An 18,762-nucleotide genomic window follows, 5' to 3' on the forward strand; every position below is an offset into this window, starting at 1 on the left:
TTTTAGCTCTTTGAAGGCCGTCCTGTCTGGTCTCGGAATGCAGTAAAAGCCAACATGAGCGTCCATGCAGACAAGCTGAAACTTCTGTTGCCGAATTTGGCCTATTACATGGTAAGTCTGTACATCTGCCCTTGTGCCTGTCCGAGGCTGCTCGGAGGCAGAGCAAGGGAGCATCAGCTGGGTGTGCCTGGTTCTCTACATCTTGTGCCGGACGCGAGGTCTCAGACTTCGGGACGTAGGGTTCCCCTGCTCTGATTCTGCAGAAGGCAAGCTGAGGGAAAGGACTTTCTGAGGCCATCTAATAAGTCCATGACAGAGCTGGCATCCAGTCATTACCATCAGATCACATCTCCCCCTCTTTCTGGGTTAAAGGGTTTTGTTGACCTGATAGGTCTCCTCTCCCCACCTTGCTAAAGTCGGCACATCCCCAAAAGCACCCAGCCTTTCACACCAGTCCAGCACTTCTGTTACGGAGCTAGGGATGTTCTGCAGGGTGCTCGCCCTCAGTTCATTATTGGTTTTCCTTTTTCACCTCTAGGTTACGCCCCTAATGATATGCCCGTGAAAGCAAAACGCAGCACGTATAACTACAGCCTGCCCATCACTGTCAAGAAGCCAGGTATGCTGTGCCAGCAGAAGGGCTTTCTTTGCTTCAACAAGCAGTGAAGATGGCAAAGAGCAGCTGGCATGTGAGTCTGGAGAGGATGAGGATGATGAAGAGGAGGAGGAAGAGGACTTCAAGCCTTCTGATGGGAATGAAAATAAAATGGAGACAGAAATTCTGGACTATGTGTGAAGTCGGTGAGCGGTCTGGCTGCCGTTGGACAGAATCGTCTCTGCTCTTGTTCCTTGAGTGCTGAGGGTTCAGCCACCATGCCCAGGATGTGGGAAAGCAGAACTTGCACTAAGGTGCTGATGACCTGTCTGCACTGCTGGTGGCCGTCATTCCTGATGTTAGGGAGCCATTGCCTACATTTTCATAACTGCTGGCTAATAAGCCCTCAAACAAGCTCAACAACCTCCCAAGAGCAAGCCCATCATCCAAACCAGCTGGTAATACACCTGGCAAGAGGAGAAGTTGCACTCCCAAACCTCTCCATGTGTGGGGAGTGCCCCTTGGCCAGGTTGGTGGCCATGGGGAACACAGAAAAGGTGCCTGAGGAGGTGCTGGGGGAGCACTCCAGTGCTCCTGGAGTCCCTGCGGCATATATTTCCTTAGGTTTGTCCTCCAGCCCACAAAAGCAACACCTGCAGGGCTCTCACACAGTGACGCCAGTCTACGTCAGCCATGGTTTGGCCTCAGCCTTCTGAAGGACAAGTGTGTAGAGGCTCCCCTGGTTTACCTTAGAGCCAAGACTGGGTCACGGCATTGACGCACAGCTGCACTCCTCGCTATATATATGTACGCCTCCATTTGGGGACTGGCTGCTCAGGTGTGCGCTCAGGATGGCTCACTGGGAGATCCTGTGCTTTGCCTTGTGCTCCTACCTCAGCGTAGCATGGGCTGCAACCGTAAGTACAAAAGCACTTCTTACGGCTTTGCAAGACGTTTTGCCTGTTCCTGCCTGAATGAGCATGCTCCTGCTACGTCTGGTCTGGAGGCCGTGAAAGAGGGCATGCAGACCGTGACAGCCAAGGCAGGGTGTTTTCCTGCCCTAAACATGGCAAAGGCTCTCACCAACATTTTTCCAAAAGTTCCTGCACAGTCCTGTGTCAGGTCTGGCCTGGTTTAAGGCTGAAGGTCTTAAGGTCTTAACCTTCTGCCGTCTACCTTTGAGAGTGCAGGGGAAGTGCTGCTGCCCGCAGGCTGCCCTTGGGAGCAGACAGGACATCTGCACGGGCACGTCTCCAGCGGCAGCTCCCTGTGGGCTTCCCACAAGGGTCCAAAGGGACGGCTGGGGAAGGCGGGCTGTGAGTGGGTCCGTCTGGGGGACCGGGCAGGGTGAGGTGTGGCTGCTGGCAACATGGGCAGCCAGAGGCATGAAGGACTGTGCAATGGATTTTCTCTTCTCAATGGTCCCACGTGCAGCTGGGTGTGGTGCACACCGAGGGTGGTTTTGTGGAAGGCGAGAGTAAAAAACTCGGACTCTTTGGGAACTACATCGACATCTTCAGAGGGATCCCCTTCGCTGCCCCTCCAAAGACTCTGGAAGACCCCCGACCTCATCCTGGCTGGGATGGTAAGGTCCAGCTTTTGAATGCCTTTGGTTTGGGGTTTTAGTTTTGCTTCTCTCTCTTTAGTCCGTTATTGACAAGCCAAAGATGTTGTTGCCTGCTTTCATCTACTAAGCAGCGCCAAGAAAAAGCTCTTAGTCTCATGGTGGGTATGAGAGTCTGTGTCTAAGTGTTTCCAAGCAAGTCAAGAAAGCAGATGAAGTAACAAACCCGAAGCGTGGCACCTGCGTGTGCCCTCCCCATGCCTCGGCTGTCCAGAGCTAGTTCACATGGGAAAGGGTCCCACTTTGTCACTCCCTCAGACTGGTCACAGTGGCTGGGGAGGCTTTGCTGCCTCTGCACTGGACTCACAGAGGAGAGGGTGGATGGACAGATGGCTTGCAACCAAAGGATGGAGTTGATGCCTCTAACTAGGACATGCTGTCTTCCCTCTCCTCTCAGGAACGTTGGAGGCAAAAAAATTCAAAAATCGCTGCATGCAGATGACGCTTGCACAAACTGATGTCCGCGGGAGCGAGGACTGTCTCTATCTGAACATCTGGATCCCTCAAGGGAAGAGACAGGGTATGTCTTGGCGGAGACCTGGGGAGAAGATTCTCAGTTGCCTTTTGTGGACAAATTGCTCTGGAGCATCTCTCAGCAGCTACGTTGCCATAGTGGGCAACTGCAGGAGCACTGATTTTCGGAGTGTTCCTGCACTTTCCAGAGGGAAGGTGGGAGCCATGTCAACCAATGTCCCTCAGCTGCAGCCTGTTGGGAGTTTCAGCCTTTTCTACAGAGTGTGGACTTTCTTGGCCATAGGCTATTGCAAAGCATCCTGCCTGTTCATGCCCAGGTGGAGCGATGCTCAGCGAGTGGGTATGGGGATGGATGGGCAGAACCTTCTAGTTGTGTTGTGGCTCACGCTGCTTTTCTTCCGCATCTCCCAGTCTCTACCAACCTGCCAGTGATGGTCTGGATCTACGGCGGCGCCTTCCTTGTAGGAGGCAGCCAGGGAGCCAACTTCCTTAATAACTACCTCTACGACGGCGAGGAGATCGCCGTGCGGGGCAACGTGATCGTGGTGACCGTCAACTACCGGCTGGGGCCCCTGGGCTTCCTGAGCACCGGAGACGCAAACTTGCCAGGTACCGTAGCTGCTCCCTCTTCAGGGGACCCCGTCACGGGTCCCCAGCTTATCACCTTTGCTGTGCCCTTGCTCAATGGTGGGTGCTCTGTGTTGCTCAGGGAACTACGGGCTGAAGGACCAGCACATGGCTATTGCCTGGGTGAAGAGGAATATCAAGGCCTTTGGGGGTGACCCAGAAAACATCACCATCTTTGGGGAATCAGCCGGTAGCGCCAGTGTCTCCCTGCAGGTGTGTTGTCCTTGTTGGACCCCACCAGGGCCACTTCTCTTCTCTGTAAATGGGAGAGATGGTCCCCTTGGCACTCCGCCGCTTTCCTCCACGCACGCCGCCTGATTAACGTCCTCTCCTGCCTGGGGTCAGCAATGCTCAGCCTCTTTGCTTTGTAGCCACTCCTCCTTCTTCCATTTAATCAGTCCCACTGCTGCAGGCATGTGTTCTTGCTTTTGGGACCTCTGGTGAAATAGCATTCACTTGCCACGACCCCCTACTCTGCTCCTCTTCTCGCCATATCCCCTTTTAACTTTAACTGCTGAGACTGTTAAATAGCACGAGAGCTGGCAGCTTCCCCGGGCCTGGTGCGCAAGTTGTGAGGGGATCGGCCGGGTCTGGCAGGCGATGGTCTCTTTGGGATTTTGTACCTGAAACGCCCTTGTTTCTAATTTTGCACCACAGACGTTGACCCCAAAGAACAAGGGCCTGTTCAAGAGAGCCATCAGCCAGAGTGGCGTCGGTCTCTGCAGCTGGGCCATCCAGAAGAACCCCCTCGCCTGGGCTAAAAAGGTAACGTGCACGTCTTGCCTGAGGGAATGGAAAAAACAAGAAAAGGATTCCCTAGAGAAGAGCATAACTAGCAAGGGATTCTGTGCTGCCAGTCACAGAGCTTTGGAAACACACTGCTTTGAGATGAAAACCAACCTCTGCCTCTGTGAAGCCGGTAATGAAGCCTGGCTTCAGAGGGTAATGCTGGGAGGTTTCTCTCTCTCTTCTCCTGCAGATTGGACAAAATGTGGGCTGCCCCACAGACAACACCACTGCCTTGGCTGACTGCCTGAAAATCTCCGACCCCAAAGCTGTGACGCTGGCCTACCACCTGCAGCTGATCAACCTGCCCGGTAAGTCCCCTGGGCCGTGCTGTGGTCCCCCATCCACACAGGGCTCCCCATGGCTGTGATGGGACACCGGGGCGATTGCCAGGAGTGTTGAAGCAGTGCTTGTGTCCTTCAGATAGGGGACAATAATGACAGATCTCACAGTTGCCCTTCTGTAGGCAGGTGCACATTCAGCTGAATGAACGTGATCCTGTGGTCACGCTGAAGTCACCACCCAAGCTCGCATTCACCTCAGGCTATTCCTTCCACAGTTCCTTGAGCCATGGGATATGCCAGGCCACACATCTGTCTTTCCTCAGCTCCTAACGACTGTGGTTTTGTCTCCTACTGCAGCTCCCGTGGTTCTCACACTCGCCCTCAGTCCTGTCATCGATGGAGACTTCCTCCCAGACATGCCAGAGAACCTCTTTGCCAACGCCGCTGACATTGACTACATTGCTGGGGTCAATGACATGGATGGACACATCTTTGCTGGCATCGATTTACCTGCTATCAACCGCCCACTTGTGAAAATCACTGCGTAAGTGAAGGGTGCCTAGGGCATATGTTGCCAAGTCCAGAGCCTCCCAGAGAAAGGACCAGCTAGTGGGGAAGCCTCCCCATATACCTTTAAGGTGCTCCTGAACTCAGCACCAGCCATCGGCTTGGCAGCCCTGATGCTCGCCCTCCAGAGCAGGCACATGCCAGATGTGCTGGGCACCTGCCCCGTAAGGCTCCTCTTTGCGGACAAAAGGAGCTTGCGGCCAGTTTGGCCCCAAGCTGTTCTGCTGAGAAAGCTGGGAAGCACATGCCCGCCATCTAAGACCTGGAACAAAATCACCGCCTTTTACTTCACCAAACGGTTGCTAACCACAGGGTTGGATGTGAACGTCCACGGGAGCTGGGATCCATTTCCATGAGCCCTGCCCCACTTGAAGCTGCAGGTCTATAATTAGTTGACACTACTTGTCTTTTCAGGGATGAGGTCTATAATTTGGTCAAAGGACTGACCGTGGATAGGGGTGAGCGTGGAGCCAGCGCAACATACAATCTCTACACGCAACCATGGGGTGACAAGCCGGACCAGGAGCTCATGAAGAAGACAGTGGTGGACCTGATTACTGACTACATCTTCCTGGTTCCCACACAGTGGGCACTGAACCTGCACCTGCAGAATGCCCGGTGAGCAGCTCAGCCCTGGCAGGAGCCCAAAGCCCGCCTGGGGGCCGAAACGCTGCGTTGCCAGCACAGGGGGCTGAGGAGCACGTTAAGAGGGCTGAGCTTGAAGGAGGCAGGCCTTTTGGTACCGAGTACACACTTAGTCGTGGCTCGTACAAACGCTATTTCTCTAATGCTGCAAGGGAGTCATGCTAGGAACTTGTTTTAAATTCCCATTAAACCAAGTTTTTGCTTCCTAAAATCTTCAGCCTTCCTCCTGACGAGGCATGGTGGTTGGATAGTGTAAGGGTTAGGGTGAGAATCAGAAATGGGAGATAAAAACGACCGGATAGAAGGATGTTTTCTGCTGAGAGCACCTCTTAGATGCACGTGAGCATCTTCCAAGGCAGAATCTCTGGCTCTGCCGGTATTTGGAGCATGGTTATGAATCCGCACCCCTTTCTCTGCTCTCCACTCGCAGCTGCTTAGCGAGTCTATTTCATTTCCCCAGGAATGCCAAGACATACAGCTACTTGTTCTCCCAGCCATCCCGAATGCCCGTCTACCCAAGATGGGTAGGGGCAGACCATGCTGATGACCTGCAGTACGTGTTTGGGAAACCCTTCGCCACCCCCCTGGGCTACCTGCCCAAGCACAGGACTGTCTCGAGCGCCATGATTGCTTACTGGACCAATTTTGCCAGGACAGGGTGAGTGATTCCGGTTCCTCACTTGGGGCTTGCTGCAGCACTTCAACCTGCTGCTTTTGCCTGTTAGCTTCTCAGCAGCAGTTCCCAAAAGCGGGGTGTCCTCTGTCTGTACTTCTGTTGTCAGCCTGGCTCTGTGTCTCCCAGTGGTGGAGTTTGCTCTGGGTCCTCCTCATCCAGAGAACACCTGGGGACAGCAGAAGCATTTTCACAACTTGTGAACTCTGCTTAAACTTAATGATGCCGTTTGTTTCCGAATGCTGGCGCTCAGACAGGAGTTGAGCCCCTGCGTGCAGCCAGGGACGATGCTAGCGGGGACCAAGGGAGGAGACTGCAGGTCGGCAAGTCGCTCCTAGCAGGCAGAATTGCTGTTGCTTGTCCCGACCTCAGACTCTCTTTGCACTCACTTAGAGCCTCACTTGAGCAGACGGGGTCCCTGCCGAACGACTCAAACCTTGCTGCATCCACACGCTGCCCTGAGAAAACTGAACTTCTCTGTCTCCTTTTTCCCCAGTGATCCCAACAAAGGGTATTCAGAGGTGCCCGTTACCTGGCCGCCCTACACCACTGAGGGCAGTTACTACCTGGACATCAACAACAAGCTAAAAACGAACTCCGTGAAGCAGAATCTGAGAAGCCGGTATGTGAACTTCTGGAACACGGTCTATCAGAGTCTGCCCCAGGTTGCCAATTTCTCCTCGACTGAGGAATTGCTGTGGAGCTAAGAAAAAACACCTTTTAAAGATAGGCCCAATTCATTAAAGGCTTGCTTGTGACTGAGCGATTCTGGCTTCTCCGCGTCTTTGCCGTGACAGGATTTTCTCCCTAACATTAAGGTCGTGCAGCAAGCGACACCCAGTCCCTGGGCAAAGCTGTTCCCTGACCCATAGCACAGGGATGTCCCGGGGAAGCTGCAGACACCCGAGAGCCGCAGCTGGGCCAGCTCTGCCGGCCGTTGGGCCGAGGGTTTGTTTCTCCTTGTTGCCTGCATGACCCCCGCCAGGCCAGGCCCCCTCCTGACCTCTCCTCCGCATATCCCGGCGTTACCGGCGGCATCCACGCTGCTAACAAGCAGCTCTTAGATAATTACAGTTGTAAGAGATGTGTGCAGACCGACTGGCGAATGGTGCCACAGGTGCACAAAATCGCCTCAGAAACTCGAAGGGGAAAATAAACCCGGGGGGAGGTTATTCCGCACTGGTTTCCGGGCACAAGTCCCCGCTTGGCAGAGGCCAGGCGGGGCCGGGGAGCTCCAGCTCCGAGCTCGGGCTGGAAGGGGAGCACGACCGCCCGCCGGCCTCCTCCTCCACACCCAGCCGCGCCCCCACCCGCCCACGCCCGGCGGGCCCCGCGGCGCCGTAATAGGAACCGTCCTGTGGCGGAACCTTTGTGCCGCGGCCCGCGAGCGCGGGGGGTGGGCGTCTTCCGGGAGGGAGCGGTTTGGGGGAGCGATGGCGGCGGGGCGGCGGTGGGGGGAGCGTGGTTCGGCCGTGCTGGAGCTGCCCCGCACGCCGCGGATGGTGTGCGTGGAGTACCCGGGGCTGGTGCGGGACGTCGGGGCCATGCTGCGGACGCTGGGAGGAGAGCAGGGGGTGTCGCGGGTGAGGGGGCCCCCGGGGTGTGGAGGGTGGCGGTTATCCGGGCAGAGGGGGCGCGGGTCGGGGAGCGCAGGCAGGCCCTGTGGAGGGGTGTGGGGGCAGGAGGGGTGCCGGGGCCGGGGAGGCCGCAGCTGTGGGACGGCGCTGTCCGTGCCGCTGGGGCCCAGCAGTCCCAGGCAGGCTGCAGGCGCGGTGTGGGGGTGATGGCGCTGGCGTGGGCCGCTGCTGTGGACGCGAGAGCAGACGGGAGGTGTCGGGCAGGACGGGAGCGTCTGCGCGTCCCCCTGATGTGCTGCTGGTGTTGGTGGCGCAGGGATGCACGTCCCTGAGGTGGCGTGAGGGGAAGCGTGGGGGGAGACCCGTCGGCGAGAGGGTGTGGGGCCGGGGGCCCGTTGCCAGGGGGAGTCCAGGGGAGATGGGCTGCGCGGGCGTGGTGCTAACGCAGACTGTGCCTGCCGTTGCCGACATAGATCTATGCGGACCCCGCCAAAAGGCTGGAGCTGTATTTCCGCCCCAAGGACCCTTACTGCCATCCCGTATGTGCCAATCGCTTCCCCACCTCCACCGTGCTGCTCAAGGTGAAGAGGAGGACCAAGAGGAAGAAGCAGCTGGACACCGAAGAACAAATCCAGCCAGAAGTCCAGTTTGAAATGGAAGTTCTTGGGACTGTCACCACCGTTTACAAATTTCAAGGTAATACTTGGATTTGTGTCCGCGTGGCTTGAAGATGGGTATGTCTGTTGGGAAAGGGAAGCGTTTGCCTGTAAGAATGTAGGACTGGAAGGACAATCAAGTCTTCTTGCTGTATGAACCTTTGCATAAACTTATCAGACTGCTGCTCCTGAAAGCTGAGTGTTGTGAGAAACATTGTTACAGTCAGAATGAACTTCACAATGTTTTAACTTTTGTTTCTCCCAGGAATGTCTGATTTCCAGTACCTGGCAATGCACTCCGGTCCTGATGGCAAACAAACCTCCATGTATGACAAAGTCCTAATGCTCAAACCAGAGAAGGAAGAATTTTTCAATAGAGAATTACCTCTCTACATCCCGCCACCAATTTTCTCACGTCTGGACACTCCCGTTGACTATTTTTATCGGCCAGATATTCAACACCGGTTAGTGCCTTTTCTTATAATGTAGTAAATAGCTGTGTTGGTTCTGGAAGGGACAGGCATTGAAGCATTCTGCTGGTTTGATGTATGCTTCTAACAGACAAGCCTTCAGTCGAGATTTCCTTTTTCATCACTTGAAAATGCCTCCAATCCATTGTGACTTCAGTGTTAGTCTTGGATCTCTGCTCTTGAAGCATCAGAGCAGCACTAAATACATCGTTCATGTATTTCACCTGTTTAAATGGCTGCCTTGTTCTGTTTTATCCCTCTTGATTTGGCACAAGAGAGGCAGGCACGCTTGAGAAACTGCCTGGGCAGTAGAAACCTCAGCAAAAGTCCTCTTGAGGATGTGCCAGGTGGGGAGACCTGGTGATCTGGTGAAGATGACTGCCTCCCCCAGCACGCTACGCGCAGTGCGGGATGCAGCGAGCCTGGCTTTCTGCCTGCTTCCAGGGGGCTGGAGCCGAGGGGGGAGCGTGCAGGAGTCGATGCCATATGTTCCTGTGACCGCGCTCACCGGACCTGTTCCCTCCTGGCCCTCGGCTGGTTTTGCCAGAACAGTCTGTGAGATCTCCCACAAGAAACATCTTTCATTTTCTCACTGTAGTCCTTCGTCGGCACTTTTTTTTTTAAAAAAAAGAAAGCTCTTATTTCTAGATTGAATTATTAACTGCATTTCCATCTTGCCTTGTCCCTGTGCCCTGCTGAGCTGCAGTAATTACAGTAGAGCAAACGCAGAGGGTGAAGCCTTTTGTGCTGCAAATGCATTTCGTACAAATCGGTACCAAACTGCCTGAGGGTTTTCTATCAGATAGTACAGGGGACCTCTGTCATCAGGCAACTGTATATAGTTTTGCAGGTTTTTTTTTTTAATTTAAATTTTCTTTCCTCAGTGGTGTCATGAGAGCTTTTTATGGTACCAGTAGGTGATTCTAAAATCCCTAGGGAGGTGGGGCCAAAGGTAAACCAACCCACTGCTCACATGGCTGAGTCCCTTCTCTTCCGAAATCTGGAGCACAGACTTCCATCTTTGCATGTTCCCATGAAGGCCCCAAGTCCGTGTGTGCCACAGGCAGAAAACAAACCCGATCCTTTCCCTCTTTCTTAGGGAGGGATACAACAATCCCCAGGTGTCTGGTGAGAACCTGATTGGCCTGAGCAGGGCCCGTCGCCCGCACAACGCTATCTTTGTGAACTTTGATGATGAAGAAATCCCAAGTAAACCCCTGGATGCTGCCGTACAGACCTGGAAGAAAGTGTGCACCAATCCTGTGGATAAAAAGGTGGAGGAAGAACTGAGGAAGGTACCTGTCTTATTTCTGACTTGAGCACTATACTGCAACATGTTGTGTAGGAAAAAACTGCATGCAGCTGTTTTCTCTGACTTCCCCAAAAATTCGTTGTGATTGTAACTGACTGGTACAGCAAGTATCAGTAGACGCCACTGACACTGCTGTCTACAGTTCAGTTACGCAAGTCAAGATTTGAATCTGTCTTTGCAGCCAACTCACATTAAGTTTCTTTTTGTGCCATTAGTTCTTACATTACCTGTTCTGATAGCTCATACTAAGGGCCAAAGGCCCTGATACAAGACAAAGCCCACTTAGAAAGCTGAACTGCCGTTAACCCACTTTCTACTGTTTCCATGTTGTTTCTGTATTATTTTAGCTCTTTGAAGTCCGTCCTGTCTGGTCTCGGAATGCAGTAAAAGCCAATATCAGTGTTCACCCGGACAAGCTGAAACTTCTGTTGCCGTATTTGGCCTATTACATGGTAAGTCTGTACATCTGCCCTTGCGCCTGTCTGAGGCTGCTCGGAGGCAGAGCCGGGGAGCATCAGCTGGGTGTGCCTGGTTCTTGACAGTTTCTGAGGTCCCACCACTAAGTACCTGAGCTTAGTGTTATGTAAGGAGAAAGAGGGAAGGAAAGCCTTGCTTTTGAACAGAAGTTAAAACCATGGAGGATTCAGTAACTGCTCACTCCCTTGGTTCTAATCGGCTTTGCAGTTCAGTCAGACAGTCAAATTGACTGTCCATCTGGCAACAATAGGAGATTTTTTCCAAACACTTTATTGTGACCTTGCAAGTTGGTTTGTAAAAGCACGCAAATATTTGGGCTTTGATGCATTGATTGCCCAGGTTTCAGTATATAAATACTGGCGTGGCAAGTGAGGAAGAAGCTGTTAAATATTTTTTTGGGCAATGAGGGAAAATATGAGAATTTTCTAAGAAACTCTGCAACGCTGTACTGAAGAACCTCTGCAACACTGTGCTATTGTTTTTGTAACCATCTTCCTCCATGTGTCTTTATGCAGTTAACAGGTCCTTGGAGAAGCTTATGGGTTAGGTTTGGGTATGACCCCAGAAAACACCCTGAAGCAAAGATTTATCAAGTACTGGACTTCCGAATTCGCTGTGGAATGAAATATGGTAAAAGGGCCGAAACCACAGAGATGCTCTCTCTGCTTTCTGGTTAATCCTGGTAGTACTTTTCTTTTTACTTGATTTTCAAACTCTTTTGCCATATTTCTGCTCTAATGAAGGTGGCACCTTTTGAGTTCATTGCTTACAGTAGTTCTTCTGTAAACTCCTTTGATACTTTATTTCATAGGATGCAACATGTCTTTCCTCATTTGGCACGTTCCAAACCCAATGGACAGCTGGCTGACTTTCCCCTCCACGTGTTCAAAGCCCAAGTGGAGGTAGCAGACCATCTTCCCTCTCACTCAGGGGAGGCACTGAGCAGCAGATTCTGTTGCTTACACGGTAGCTTTTCCTCAGGGACCTCTACATCTTGTGCCGGACGCGAGGTCTCAGACTTTGGGACGTAGGGTTCCCCTGCTCTGATTCTGCAGAAGGCAAGCTGAGGGAAAGGACTTTCTGAGGCCATCTAATAAGTCCATGACAGAGCTGGCATCCAGTCATTACCATCAGATCACATCTCCCCCTCTTTCTGGGTTAAAGGGTTTTGTTGACCTGATAGGTCTCCTCTCCCCACCTTGCTAAAGTCGGCACATCCCCAAAAGCACCCAGCCTTTCACACCAGTCCAGCACTTCTGTTACGGAGCTAGGGATGTTCTGCAGGGTGCTCGCCCTCAGTTCATTATTGGTTTTCCTTTTTCACCTCTAGGTTACGCCCCTAATGATATGCCCGTGAAAGCAAAACGCAGCACGTATAACTACAGCCTGCCCATCACTGTCAAGAAGCCAGGTATGCTGTGCCAGCAGAAGGGCTGTCTGGCTCTTCTGTGTCTTTGTTTACCCCATCCTAGTCACAGGTAGTGAAGGATCTTCCTATGTTTCAGCTGAGCCAAGATTGGAGCTATATTTCTGGTTGTAATATGGTGCTGCTGTTAAAGCCAGTAGAAGAGTCTCCTGCTGGGAAGTGGTGCGAGTCCTGGATGCGTGTTGGGCTGAGCCACAGTATCTGTTAGCAGACAGAAGGGAGTTCTGCAAGCACACTGTGGGAATTCAGCATTCACTTCTGTTCAGTGATAGTGCAGAGTGAAGGGGAGAGTGCAGAGTGAAGGGGAGAGTTGTTCTCGTTTCTTTATCAAGGGAGAGTTCTAAAGGTTGAAATTATGAACAAATGCGCTGTGGAAAAAGCCGCCAAACTCACCACCTTTCCTGTGACTGTCCAGTAATATCTCTGAAGAATGAGCAACACACGCTCAGTTGCTAGGTTGGTGTGGCTTTTGCTGACCAGCAAAGTGGAATCAACATAGAGAAGTGACAGTACAATGCCACAGAGCGAAAGATGTCCCTAAGTAGGACTCTCTTTTTGTCTTTCAGTAAGTCATACAGTCAGTGTACATGATCTGAAACAGGGGCTTGGTACGTCCAGTGCATCTGGTGCAAAAAAGCCTGCCTCCAGCAGGTATAAACTGAAGGTGAGCATTACTCTCTTTTACCAGAATCTTGAAATAGCTTAGTGAAAAAGGGGCGTTTCCTGTTTTGTCAGTCATTAAAGGGACAGGCGTGAGTGAGTTGATGTCCTCAGGTTTACCTGGAAGGTGCTAGTTGTACATGTCACTACAGAACTTCACCTGCTGTGCACTGCATGTATTTCTTACATGCTGCAAGATGGGATTGGTACTCTCAGCCCTAGTCTTAGATGTGATGAGCATTTTTGTTTCAATTGATAAAATTGGAACTTTATGGGCAGTGATGTGCAAAAAATTACCATTTGTTTATCAGGGCGTCCTGCAAAATCCAGCAGGGCAAAATAAATACTTAACCAGGAATCCTTTCTTCCCTTTTTGCTAAAATGAAACCTATTATCCACTGTTATGCAGTAACAGGCTGCAGACAGAGCTGCAGTTTGAAGAGATGAAGTGTGTTCTCTGCACAACTGTGTTGTTGTGACTATGGCTGCAGTGAAATTTTGCTGCATTCCTCATTCAGCTTTATCTTTTGCCATATGCAGACCTATGCCTTGGAACTGATTTGTGTTGGAAATGCCTTGTTCTTGAATCAGCCCATCAGAAGTACTTTTCAGTTATGCCAGAGTTGTCCTATTACACCATAAAATGCATGTGAAACCTTTCCTTCTTTCCTCCTCTTAGGAATCCATCTACATTTTTCGAGAAGGAGCCTTACCCCCTTATCGGCAGATGTTCTACCAGCTCTGTGACTTGAATGTGGAAAGGTATTGCACACTGGCAGCTGAGTCTTCTGTTAGAGCTAGATTTCAAAGCCTATTGTTTATATCCAGTCCATTCCCCTCTCTCTCCTTGACCAGAAACTTAAGAGGTGTTTAGCTTCTGAATAAAAATAGAACAGACTTTTCACACAGGAATGTCCTTTCCCATATGACAATTACATGAATAACCAAATATGCTAGTCCAACTCAGTGAAGTAAAATAGAACTAAGCCATAGTCGGTCTCATTTGAAGCCTACATCTGAACGTAGAGGCTAACAGTTCCTTCCCTTTTGCTGCTTTTTAGCCTACAGAAAATCATCCGTCGGAATGACGGCACGGAGTCAGAATGCACAGAGCGGGATGGGTGGTGCCTTCCTAAGACTAGTGATGATCTGCGAGATACCATGTCTCTGATGATAAAGCAGATAATCAGATCCACAAGACCTGGTAAGGATGCTTCTGAACATCAAAGTGTATTGCTACCTTACTGCCTACTACGACAGTGTATTACTACCTTCCTGATGGTGTCGAGATGATGTGGGCTGAATAAGGATGTTGCAGTCAGCACTGGGGCAGTAGCGTTCCTGTATTTGCCTCCTCCCTTGTGCTACATCTGGTGTTCTTTGTGTTCTACTCATTACAGTGTGTGAGCTGAGGTGTTGTCCTGCAGCGTGAATGTGGGTTGGGATTAGGAATGGATGGGAGTAAAGGTTTTCTGTTTAATCTTCTCAGTTATGATGGCCTTCAGAGTTTGAATGTCTTTGCCCAGTGATAATGAAGATCTTTTTCTTACTGATGTATCTGTTGGTGTCATTCTACTTTTTATTGATGTTACTAACTGGAACAAGAAGTGAGGAAATTATTTTTGCATGATGCTGGGCCAAAGCAGTATCCCAGTGAATTAGGTCAGAATCAGCTAGGAGAGGAGGCACAGCACCGCAGATCTGCTGCTGTTCTGCTAGCCTTCCTGGAGTATGAAAACAGATTGCTTTGGGCTTGATTAAATTCTATTAAGGTGTGCAACATTAGCTGTGTCCCTGTGGCTTCTGCCTTCCTCTCACTTGTTTTATGAACTCTACTGTAAATGCCCCCAGGTTTCACTGAGAGAGGCATCACAGTGTCTTTCTTTCTTTGTTCCCGATCAAGCTCTTTTCTCAAGTACAACAAGCAGTGAAGATGGCAAAGAGCAGCTGGCGTATGAGTCTGGAGAGGATGAAGATGATGAAGAGGAGGAGGAAGAGGACTTCAAACCTTCTGATGGGAGTGAAAATGAAATGGAGACAGAAATTCTGGACTATGTGTGAAGTCGGTGAGCGGTCTGGCTGCTGTCGGACAGAATTGTCTTCTCTTGTTCTTTGAGTGCTGAGGATTCAGCCACCATGCCCAGGATGTGGGAAAGCAGAACTTGCACTAAAGTGCTGATGACCTGTCTGCACTGCTGGTGGCCATCATTCCTGATGTTAGGGAGCCATTGCCTACATTTTCATAACTGCTGGCTAATAAGCCCTCAAACAAGCTCAACAATCTCCCAAGAGCAAGCCCATCATCCAAACCAGCTGGTAATACACCTGGCAAGAGGAGAAGTTGCACTCCCAAACCTCTCCATGTGTGGGGAGTGCCCCTTGGCCAGGTTGGTGGCCATGGGGAACACAGAAAAGGTGCCTGAGGAGGTGCTGGGGGAGCACTCCAGTGCTCCTGGAGTCCCTGCGGCAGGTGCTGCCCTTCTGCTTGTCTAAAGGGAATGAAAATACTGTGCCGCGACTTCAGCATTGAGCCTCGCTGGCGATCTTGGAAATAAAGCCAGCAGGAAAACACACTTCCTGGCAGTGAGTAATTCCCTTCTGCGGGATGTAGTGTATGTTGTCCTCACTAGCTGATGCATTTCTCAATTCTGTTTTGACTTCCCCAGTAGTTAGCAAGGACGGACAGAGGCAGGCAATGGGGGCAGAGCTTCAGGTGCACAGAGCTGGGCCACTCTGGCCATTAGTCTGCCATTGCTGGCTGGATTGTTTTACCACCCAGTCACAGACATTAAGGATCTGCTGGCATTTTCAGAGTGTTGTGCATTCCCCAGTGTGTTACGAGTGGAAGGTTTCTCATTAGTGGCTGATAATAAGCTCTAATCATGGTTTAATATGATTTCAGCCTCCTGTACTTGTGTGAGGTTTCTCAAGGCTTCAGCATTTTTTTTATGTTCTCTGGAGTTTTGTTAGCCTGAGATATTTCCTTAGGTTTGGCCTCCAGCCCGCAAAACAAGCATCTGCAGGGCTCTCACACAGTGATACACAGCTGTGCTCCTGGATATGTATGTATGCATATATACACACAGAAGCTGCGTTTGAGGACTGGCTGCTCGGGTGTGCACTCACCATGGCTCTCTGGGAGATCCTGTGCTTTGCCTTGTGCTCCTGCTGTGGGGTAGTGTTGGCTGCAACCGTAAGTACAAAGGCATTTCTTATGGCTTTAAGACTGGGGGGGCCATGCCTCGACCGGTCGGTCTGGGGGCACCTACGGCCAGGGTTCGGTGTAGGTCCTGGCAACATGGGCAGCCAGAGGCACGAGGGGCTGTGCCACAGACTTGCCCTTCTCAATGCCATGGAACAGGGAACTAAGAAACAAGGAGAGACGCGGTGGACACACCACTGCCAGGTAAGACTATGTGCTCAGGTATTAGCAGGCACCAAGAATAAACATTCTTAGAAATGCTGGGAAAAACACCTGAAGCCAAGCTTTCTATCAACAGGAGGCCTAAGGCCAAAGCAGCCAGAAATAACTTTTGCCAGAGTTCATTTATTTCCCAGCCGTTTTCAAAATTCCTCTGAGAAGACTGCAGTTATTTGGATGTTTAATTCTGCCTGAGCAGAAGGAGGATCGGACAACCCCTGCCTTGGGGCAGAGACATTTGAGCATCAGTATTTTATTGCAAAGACTAATTACATTGCTGTGTACAAGTCACACCAGGCAGTGTGCTCCTTCATTGAAGTGGTACAAAATACATATGGTACAGCCAGTCCCTCCAGTGACGCTGGGCTGCTGGGGGACACCGGTGGGAGGGGAGAGGGATAGTGGGGGCCAGCATGGCCCCGGGGTGGGCAGTAGCTGGCAGGCACAAAGCAGAGGGAAGACCCTGGGGTGCTGATGCCCGAGGGCGGGAGCCAGGCTCTGGGCAGGCTGGGAGGCAGGAGGCTGCCCCTGCGTCAGGGAGCCAGGGGCTCCCATCATGTGCAGCGATGGGCGATGCCACCCGAGGGGAGGCGGGGTTGGGAGAGCTCCGTGCCGGCCACGCTCACAGCCAAGCAGCCTCTTCCCCACCTGGTGCCAGGGGCTGCAGCCCAGCTCCTGCCACCAGCCCCCCGAGCGCGGCCGTGCAGCGTTGCTGCATCCCCAGACGCTGCCCAGGCCCCTCTCTTGGAGCCGGGGAAAACGCCGCACCTGCCCGGCAGCAGGAAAGATGTGCTGGAAGGAAGCGCTTAAAAAAAGAAATGGAACCAGGAGCCAGGAGCAAAATCAGGTCCCCCTTCGGTTAGTGTTTCCTACAGGATTAGAACAAGCATCTCTGCCCCTGCGCGAGCGACTAGTGGTAGAGAAAGAAGGGAGGGGGTGGCCGGCAGGGTCTGCGCCCCGTGAGCGTGGCAGAGCGACGATGCTGCTGCCACCGTCCCTCCCAGCAGCCTTAAATACCAGGGCGGGGAGGCGGGGAGAGGAGAGGGACTGGGCTGCAGGGCAGGGGGAGGCTGGATTAGTAAAATGTACAAGTTCGTCTCTTCTATTTACAACCAATAAATATTGCCAAAAAAAAAAAAAAGTAAACTTTTTTGTTTTTTACAAAAAAAAGTCTCATTGCTGCTTCTCCCATGGTCAGTGTTTGAAAAAGTCCGGTTAAAGCCCAAGGTGAGTGGCACTTTCTGCAGGTCAGGCGGTGGCACCCAGAGCACCCCGAGCTCTCCGGCTCCTCGCCCACCGGCGCAGACCCAAGTTCTCTATTTACACAAGTTCGGACCGAAGTTCGCTCTCCTCCTCCTCCTCCTCGTTAGGCTGGCAGCGCTGGGGGCACAGCGCAAAGCTTCCCCCGCCGGTAGAAGAGACACTGGCGTTTGATCTTTGGTGCAAGTTTGAATGCGGGCCGTCGAAGTCCAGCTGAAGGATGTGCTGGATCGGGGAGAGGAGCGAGACCACGCAGGCTTCCAGTCATCAAGAGCACGAGGCGCCCGCTCCATCACGGCACGGACACAGCCCTTCTCCACAGGGCTCCGAGCACCAGTGCAGGGCTGCATCCTCTCCAGCTCACCTCCCGGCGCGTCCGCGGCCTCTCCCACGGGAAGGACAGGCAGAGATGCGCGGCTGTGGCGATGCCAGTTACCCCAGGGAGGAAGGATGTGGAGGTAAAAATGCCAGGGAAGCCGGGAAGGAGAGCACCCCACCATGTGGGAGGCTTTGCAGCCCCGGGGTGATGGCTCGTGCTCTGCTCCTTGCAAACGGCCCCTCTGTGAGTCGCTGCTCCCCGGCTCGCTCGGACACAAGGCACCTACGGCAGAGGCGGGCTCCAGCTCTGGGCTGGCCAGCGGCTGGACTAGTGTCGCACCGTGGAAGGTTAAAAAAAAAAGAAAAATAGAATAGAGATATCTCCCCCGCTGCCTTCCTGTGTAGAAAAAAAGACCTGATTGAAACGGGAGCTTGTGCAGAGAGAGGCGGAGGCCGACAGCAGTTGCCAAAGCGCGCTGGCTCTTGGTGCAGGAGGGAGATGCACGGCCATCCCCCGCGGGCGAGGGTCGCTCCTCTCACCGTGCCGGGCGGCACAAGGACTGGCCGCAGCCGAGCTCGGAGCAGCCTGCCCCCAAGGCCCCGTCGGTGATGGGTGGCAGTGGGGCTGAGGCTAGAAGATGCCTTTGGCGATCTTCAGGCCTTTCTGCTTCATCCTGGGCAGGGTGGAGCTGGAGCCGTGCTTGATCTTCACCCCCTTGGAGAAGCCCCGCTTCTTGAGCACGAAGTCGTAATTGGCGGCGGAGTTCATGGCGTAGAAGACGTTGGCGTTGTCAGGGATCTTCAGCTCTGGAAGTGACCAAGGATGGGGGTCAGTTGAGCACCCTTTCCCTGAAAGGGGCCCAGAGTGGGGCTGACAGTTGTCCCTGGGTGGTGGGACCCCTCTTGCTGT

The 18,762-nt window shown here is 52.4% G+C and overlaps 3 protein-coding genes across 14 annotated transcripts in view; 2 read left to right on the forward strand and 1 right to left on the reverse strand.

Moving 5' to 3' along the window:
* Positions 1-7,037, forward strand: LOC142091405 (bile salt-activated lipase-like). The gene is made up of 12 exons (XM_075170637.1): positions 1-111; positions 539-1,512; positions 2,030-2,180; positions 2,617-2,739; positions 3,105-3,302; positions 3,403-3,533; positions 3,978-4,085; positions 4,300-4,417; positions 4,748-4,934; positions 5,372-5,575; positions 6,063-6,260; positions 6,772-7,037. Exons 2-12 carry the CDS (start codon positions 1,447-1,449, stop codon positions 6,980-6,982), a joined length of 1,695 nt encoding a protein of 564 aa, XP_075026738.1. The 5' UTR covers positions 1-111; positions 539-1,446; the 3' UTR covers positions 6,983-7,037.
* LOC142091406 (general transcription factor 3C polypeptide 5-like) lies at positions 6,776-18,224 on the forward strand. 12 transcript variants are annotated; one of them, XR_012676794.1, is made up of 13 exons: positions 7,680-7,858; positions 8,326-8,548; positions 8,774-8,972; positions 10,078-10,273; positions 10,638-10,742; positions 11,283-11,397; positions 12,098-12,178; positions 12,760-12,857; positions 13,533-13,615; positions 13,915-14,057; positions 14,757-15,436; positions 15,940-16,046; positions 17,645-18,224. XR_012676794.1 is itself a non-coding variant. In XM_075170639.1 (12 exons), the coding sequence occupies exons 1-11, from the start codon at positions 7,709-7,711 to the stop codon at positions 14,912-14,914; spliced, it is 1,551 nt and encodes a 516-aa protein (XP_075026740.1). In that variant the 5' UTR covers positions 7,680-7,708; the 3' UTR covers positions 14,915-14,919; positions 15,940-16,319. The 12 variants fall into 12 exon arrangements, 4 of the variants coding, with proteins under 4 accessions (XP_075026741.1, XP_075026740.1, XP_075026739.1 ...); XR_012676789.1 differs by having other exon boundaries at positions 14,757-16,259; XR_012676792.1 differs by having other exon boundaries at positions 14,757-16,046.
* Positions 16,512-18,762, reverse strand: part of RALGDS (ral guanine nucleotide dissociation stimulator) — a 25,487-nt gene continuing 23,236 nt past the window's right edge. The window contains exon 18 of the mRNA XM_075170634.1: positions 16,512-18,659. Within this exon, the coding sequence (XP_075026735.1) occupies positions 18,484-18,659 (176 nt within the window). The 3' untranslated portion in view covers positions 16,512-18,483. The remainder of the gene's footprint in view (positions 18,660-18,762) is intronic.

Source organism: Calonectris borealis, chromosome 21 (assembly GCF_964195595.1).
Source record: "Calonectris borealis chromosome 21, bCalBor7.hap1.2, whole genome shotgun sequence".
In the NCBI taxonomy this organism is placed as follows: Eukaryota; Metazoa; Chordata; class Aves; order Procellariiformes; family Procellariidae; genus Calonectris; species Calonectris borealis.